Source organism: Cyprinodon tularosa, unplaced genomic scaffold (assembly GCF_016077235.1).
Source record: "Cyprinodon tularosa strain WSP-4 unplaced genomic scaffold, ASM1607723v1 ctg2120, whole genome shotgun sequence".
Taxonomy (NCBI): Eukaryota; Metazoa; Chordata; class Actinopteri; order Cyprinodontiformes; family Cyprinodontidae; genus Cyprinodon; species Cyprinodon tularosa.
The window spans coordinates 4,005-11,260 of NW_024038787.1; the positions used below are offsets into that span (position 1 = coordinate 4,005).

Here is a 7,256-nt window from a genome sequence, read left to right on the forward strand (position 1 = left end):
GGAGACATAGAAAAAGACGCATAGATACAACCAGCTCCACAGGCGGCCTCCAGAATCTTCCTCCAGAATCTTCCTCCTGGATGTATTTTTTGCATTATTATTTTATGTTGAATTAATTTTCCATTTCCTGATCAGCTGGAAGGAAGCCAGAGGCAGTAAAAGAGAAATAAGCTAAAAGCATTTCAGACACAGAGAGGGAACCAGGTGAGCAGGTGGGGCGGTAACCAGGTGACGTCTTAGACGTGCCCCCTGGCATCAGAACGACCACAGCTTCCCTCCTCCAGAGGCTGATGGCCTGATCTACAGAGAGGGCAGAAAGCTCAGCTCCTTCCTCCACAGGTGGAACCATCACTGACTGATCCTGGAATCATACCTGCGTTCATGGAGAACTCAACCTCATGTAGGTATCCTGTCTGATGCTGCGTTTCTATTTAACTGACTGCAATCAGAGCATAACGTTGGGTAATGACCTCTCTGTTCCTCTCCCCAGAAGAGGAGGCTCCTCTCTGCCATGTTTTCCTGGAGCTCAGTGATGGATGTGGAGGAGCTGTGCCCGGTGTGTGGAGATAAAGTTTCTGGATACCACTACGGCGTCCTCACCTGTGAAAGCTGCAAGGTACCTTTCTGCCCGCCATAGTTCTTCTCCTGCTGTGCTGTGTTAACGGCTTCGTCTCGTTCTGCAGGGATTCTTTAAACGAACTGTTCAAAACAAGAAGGCGTACGTCTGTGTGGGAAAGCAGCAGTGCCAGATTGATCAAAGTCAGAGGAAAAGATGCCCGTTCTGCAGGTTTCAGAAGTGTCTGAATGCTGGGATGCGTCTGGAAGGTAAGCTGGATGGAAGACGTTCTTTATGTCACATGTTTCATCTGTGTTCAGGTGGACGGCATCGTTTTGGGAGGATTCAACAGATGGAGAGCAGAATGTGAAAGATGCACTATTGGATCAGAACAGAGCCCAGCTTCTGCTGCAGAATGAGACCAAAGTGGAAACATGGAGAATATTTCCTGCCCAGTTTAACTCCTGATTTCTAGTTTCAGACTGAGATTAGAACCTTCCTCCTATTCTGGTCTTCCTTCAGTGAAAAACTCGGCTTTGGCTTTAAGGATTCCTGCAGAAACTCTTAAACTTTCTTTAATAGCTACTTCCATCCACGCGTTTGTTTTAGAAATGCAAACATGGAGGTCAAGCCTGGATTTGCGGCTTCAAACCTGAATAATTTCTATCAGATTATTGATCCTCAGGTTACTTTAAAGTTAGATGTTGTGTCAGAATCTGTAAACCCGACTGACAGATGATCGTTTCCCTGCAGCTGTCCGCGCAGATCGGATGAGAGGAGGAAGAAACAAGTTTGGGCCCATGTACAAGCAGGACCGCGCCGCCAAGCAGCAGAGGAAAGCTTTGGTTCAAGCCAGCAGGCTGAGCCCCCCCTCCACCCACCAACCCAGAACCATCCCCCCCTCTGCAGCCCTGCCCTGCAGCCCACCTGCTGATCCACAGAACCAGAACCCCTCTCCTTCTCACTGGGCCTGGAGGTTAGAGCACCGCAATGACCGAGCAGCCTGGATCATCTCTCCACAGGGCCCAGAGCCCAGAGCTGTCACCGCAGAAGGTCAGAGGCCCCCGGTTCTGATCCGGTGTCTGTGCTGGGATCCACCTGAGCAGCAGGGCAGCACCTGCAGAGAGAGCGGCTCCTGGGCTTCAGGATCCGCTCTGGCCGACCAGCTGCTGTGCTCCCTGGTGGAGTGGGCCCGGACCTCCATCTTCTTCAAGGAGCTGAAGGTAGGACTGCAGGTCCTACAGGGTTCTGGACCTGTCCGCGGTCTGGGTCCCACAATTTACTACGGTTACTACGGTTACCACTGGTTACTAAAGGTTACCACTGGTTACTATGGGTTACCACTGGTTACTATGGGTTACCACTGGTTACTGCGGGTTAACACTGGTTACTAAGGTTACTATGGGTTGCTGCGGGTTACTATGGGTTACTGCAGGTTACCACTGGTTACTAAGGTTACTATGGGTTACCACTGGTTACTACGGGTCACCACTGGTTACTGCGGGTTACCACTGGTTACTGCGGGTTACCACTGGTTACTACGGGTCACCACTGGTTACTGCGGGTTACCACTGGTTACTGCGGGTTACCACTGGTTACTACGGGTCACCACTGGTTACTAAAGGTTACCACTGATTACTACGGGTCACCGCTGGTTACTACGGGTCACCACTGGTTACTGCGGGTTACCACTGGTTACTGCGGGTCACCACTGGTTACTAAAGGTTACCACTGATTACTACGGGTCACCACTGGTTACTACGGGTCACCACTGGTTACTGCGGGTCACCACTGGTTACTAAAGGTTACCACTGATTACTACGGGTCACCACTGGTTACTACGGGTCACCACTGGTTACTGCGGGTTACCACTGGTTACTGCGGGTTACCACTGGTTACTAAAGGTTACCACTGGTTACTATGGGTTACCACTGGTTACTGCGGGTTACCACTGGTTACTGCGGGTTACCACTGGTTACTAAGGTTACTATGGGTTGCTGCGGGTTACTATGGGTTACTGCAGGTTACCACTGGTTACTAAGGTTACTATGGGTTACCACTGGTTACTACGGGTCACCACTGGTTACTGCGGGTTACCACTGGTTACTGCGGGTTACCACTGGTTACTACGGGTCACCACTGGTTACTGCGGGTTACCACTGGTTACTACGGGTCACCACTGGTTACTGCGGGTTACCACTGGTTACTGCGGGTTACCACTGGTTACTAAAGGTTACCACTGGTTACTATGGGTTACCACTGGTTACTATGGGTTACCACTGGTTACTGCGGGTTACCACTGGTTACTAAGGTTACTATGGGTTGCTGCGGGTTACCAGTGGTTACTGCGGGTTACCACTGATTACTACGGGTTACCACTGGTTACTACGGGTCACCACTGGTTACTGCGGGTTACCACTGGTTACAGCGGGTTACCACTGGTTACTATGGGTTACCACTGGTTACTGCGGGTTACCACTGGTTACTGCGGGTTACCACTGGTTACTACGGGTCACCACTGGTTACTGCGGGTTACCACTGGTTACTATGGTTACTATGGGTTACCACTGGTTACTACGGGTCACCACTGGTTACTGCGGGTTACCACTGGTTACTGCGGGTTACCACTGGTTACTACGGGTCACCACTGGTTACTAAAGGTTACCACTGATTACTACGGGTCACCACTGGTTACTACGGGTCACCACTGGTTACTGCGGGTTACCACTGGTTACTGCGGGTTACCACTGGTTACTAAAGGTTACCACTGGTTACTATGGGTTACCACTGGTTACTGCGGGTTACCACTGGTTACTAAGGTTACTATGGGTTGCTGCGGGTTACTATGGGTTACTGCAGGTTACCACTGGTTACTAAGGTTACTATGGGTTACCACTGGTTACTACGGGTCACCACTGGTTACTGCGGGTTACCACTGGTTACTGCGGGTTACCACTGGTTACTACGGGTCACCACTGGTTACTGCGGGTTACCACTGGTTACTACGGGTCACCACTGGTTACTGCGGGTTACCACTGGTTACTGCGGGTTACCACTGGTTACTAAAGGTTACCACTGGTTACTATGGGTTACCACTGGTTACTGCGGGTTACCACTGGTTACTGCGGGTTACCACTGGTTACTAAGGTTACTATGGGTTGCTGCGGGTTACTATGGGTTACTGCAGGTTACCACTGGTTACTAAGGTTACTATGGGTTACCACTGGTTACTACGGGTCACCACTGGTTACTGCGGGTTACCACTGGTTACTGCGGGTTACCACTGGTTACTAAAGGTTACCACTGATTACTACGGGTTACCACTGGTTACTACGGGTCACCACTGGTTACTGCGGGTTACCACTGGTTACTACGGGTTACCACTGGTTACTAAAGGTTACCACTGGTTACTATGGGTTACCACTGGTTACTGCGGGTTACCACTGGTTACTGCGGGTTACCACTGGTTACGAAGGTTACTATGGGTTGCTGCGGGTTACTATGGGTTACTGCAGGTTACCACTGGTTACTAAGGTTACTATGGGTTAACACTGGTTACTACGGGTCACCACTGGTTACTGCGGGTTACCACTGGTTACTGCGGGTTACCACTGGTTACTACGGGTCACCACTGGTTACTGCGGGTTACCACTGGTTACTGCGGGTTACCACTGGTTACTACGGGTCACCACTGGTTACTGCGGGTTACCACTGGTTACTGCGGGTTACCACTGGTTACTACGGGTCACCACTGGTTACTGTGGGTTACCACTGGTTACTGCGGGTTACCACTGGTTACTACGGGTCACCACTGGTTACTGCGGGTTACCACTGGTTACTGCGGGTTACCACTGGTTACTACGGGTCACCACTGGTTACTGCGGGTTACCACTGGTTACTACGGGTCACCACTGGTTACTGTGGGTTACCACTGGTTACTGCGGGTTACCACTGGTTACTACGGGTCACCACTGGTTACTGCGGGTTACCACTGGTTACTACGGGTCACCACTGGTTACTGCGGGTTACCACTGGTTACTGCGGGTTACCACTGGTTACTATGGGTTACCACTGGTTACTATGGGTTACTGCATGTTACCACTGGTTACTAAGGTTACTATGGGTTACCACTGGTTACTATGGGTTACTGCAGGTTACCACTGGTTACTAAGGTTACTATGGGTTACCACTGGTTACTAAGGTTAGGCTACTACAGTATACCACTGCTTACTAAGGTTACTATGGGTTACCACTGGTTACTATGGGTTACGGCAGGTTACCACTGGTTACTAAGGTTACTATGGGTTACCACTGGTTACTATGGGTTACTGCAGGTTACCACTGGTTACTAAGGTTACTATGGGTTACCACAGGTTACCACTGGTTACTATGGGTTACTGCGGGTTACCACTGGTTACTAAGGTTACTATGGGTTACCACTGGTTACTAAGGTTACTATGGGTTACTACGGGTTACCACTGGTTACTAAGGTTACTATGGGTTACTACAGGTTACCAGAGGTTACTAAGGTTACTATGGGTTACCACTGGTTACTATGGGTTAATGCGGGTTACCACTGGTTACTAAAGGTTTCTACAGGTTACCACTGGTTACTAAGGTTACTATGGGTTACCACAGGTTACCACTGGTTACTATGGGTTACTGCGGGTTACCACTGGTTACTAAGGTTACTATGGGTTACCACTGTTTACCAAGGTTACTATGGGTTACTACGGGTTACCACTGGTTACTAAGGTTACTATGGGTTACTACAGGTTACCAGAGGTTACTAAGGTTACTATGGGTTACCACTGGTTACTATGGGTTAATGCGGGTTACCACTGGTTACTAAAGGTTTCTACAGGTTACCACTGGTTACTAAGGTTACTATGGGTTACTACAGGTTACTATGGGTTAATGCGGGTTACCACTGGTTACTATGGGTTAATGCGGGTTACCACTGGTTACTATGGGTTAATGCCGGTTACCACTGGTTACTAAGGTTACTATGGGTTACCACTGGTTACTAAGGTTACTATGGGTTACCACTGGTTACTATGGGTTAATGCGGGTTACCACTGGTTACTATGGGTTAATGCGGGTTACCACTGGTTACTAAGGTTACTATGGGTTACCACTGGTTACTAAAGGTTTCTACAGGTTACCACAGGTTACTAAGGTTACTATGGGTTAGTACGGGCTATTCTGTTCTGTTCTATTCTGTTCTAGTTTAAAATGACCAGCAGCCATCAGCCGCTCTGATGTTTTCAGGTTCTTTGTCCTCAGGTCTGTGACCAGATGAAGCTGCTGCAGAGCTGCTGGAGTGAGCTGCTGGTTCTGGAGATAATCTCCAGGAAGGTTCTTTACAGCACGGATGGTGACCAGCCACTCATCACTGGACAGCAGGTGAGTCTCTTTGAACTTCTTTGCCTTTTCCGGTTTGTTTTTGTTCAGAGTTCAAATGAGGTTAATGTTTACTGGATTATAAATCAGACCCAGAGACTTTTCCTCTGAAGAAGGTTCATTGAGTGTCTGTAGGTGCAGGTAAAGCTGGGCTGTTTGGTCAGATGGTTGTTATGTTCCAGATCTTTGACTGTTCAGTGACTATTGGACTGTTATTGTTTGACAGCATTTACTTTCCAGGAGCTGTTAAATTTTATTTGAATGACAGTAAAATTCAGGGAAGTTACCTGGGCTCCCGGGGTTTAACCAGCCTGATTCCATTCTGGATGGAGATCTTAAAGTAAAGCTTTGGACAACAGGAGACAGAAAGGAAAGAGGAAAAGGTTTGCTTTAGAACAATAGGTTTAATTTTCCTGTTTTTATTGTGCAGCTGTGATCTAAATGAGGGATGAGGTAAGAACTGTCAGTTTGTTCAGAGAAGTCCGGATCTCATCCTGATCGAAGCAGATGATTCCCTGCTTCAGGTGGAGCTGTCATGTCTAATCCCTGACGGTGGCCCTGTGTTTGCCAGCCTGGCCCAAAGAGGGGCGGAGCTGGTGGAGAAGCTTCGGATGCTGAAGGTGGATTATCAGGAGTTTGTATGCACCAAGTTCCTAATCCTGTTTAACCCTGGTGAGTAAAGAGTTCAACTTTTATGCTGATAAAAGTCTGAAGCTGAAAGCAGTTCCTCAGATCCCAGCTTTGCTTTCTCCTTCAGACGTGAAGGACCTTGAAGAACAGCAGTTTGTGGATAGAGTTCAGCAGCAGGTTAAAGGAGCCCTGATGGAGTACATGATGACCACCTCCTCTCCGCCCTGCAGCCGTTTCCCTTCTCTGCTGCTGTGTCTTTCTGAGCTCCGCTCTCTGAGCATCCTGGCTGAAGACTACCTGCACCGCAGACATCTGCGCGGTGAGGTGACCTGCAACAACCTGCTGAATGAGATGCTGCACGCCAAGTGCAGCTGCACATGAACATCCAGCTGTAGAGCTATGGCCGTTCCAGAAGAACCTGCAGGATTTGAAATGATCCACATGTTGTTACTGCAATGAGCCCAAATGTTTGGAACAGAATGACTTTAATGCCAATAGAGGTGGTTCCACTGACGATTGAGAATATTATCAAGTGGGAAGGCTTATGCATTCCCACTTATTGTTTTTCACTTTTAATTTTTCTGACTCTAACTAGTCCCGCAGTTTTCAACTGATTTCAACAATTTTGGTATCAAAACGTTCAGCTTGTTCAGGAGAATTCTGCTAT

The 7,256-nt window shown here is 48.7% G+C and overlaps 1 protein-coding gene across 1 annotated transcript; it reads left to right on the forward strand.

Moving 5' to 3' along the window:
- The first annotated feature begins 208 nt into the window (after window positions 1-208).
- LOC119783898 (nuclear receptor subfamily 5 group A member 2-like) lies at window positions 209-7,042 on the forward strand. Its single transcript, XM_038285633.1, has 7 exons — window positions 209-400; window positions 491-616; window positions 684-825; window positions 1,310-1,779; window positions 5,843-5,962; window positions 6,484-6,631; window positions 6,717-7,042. Exons 2-7 carry the CDS (start codon window positions 512-514, stop codon window positions 6,968-6,970), a joined length of 1,239 nt encoding a protein of 412 aa, XP_038141561.1. The 5' UTR covers window positions 209-400; window positions 491-511; the 3' UTR covers window positions 6,971-7,042.
- Window positions 7,043-7,256: the final 214 nt, after the last annotated feature.

Coding starts and splice junctions, on each gene's coding strand:
- LOC119783898 (XM_038285633.1), top strand. CDS start 512: ATGTTTTCCTGGAGCTCAGTGATGGATGTGGAGGAGCTGTGCCCGGTG. Junction 617..683: donor TCACCTGTGAAAGCTGCAAG/GTACCTTTCTGC, acceptor CTCGTTCTGCAG/GGATTCTTTAAACGAACTGT. Junction 5,963..6,483: donor CACTCATCACTGGACAGCAG/GTGAGTCTCTTT, acceptor TCCCTGCTTCAG/GTGGAGCTGTCATGTCTAAT.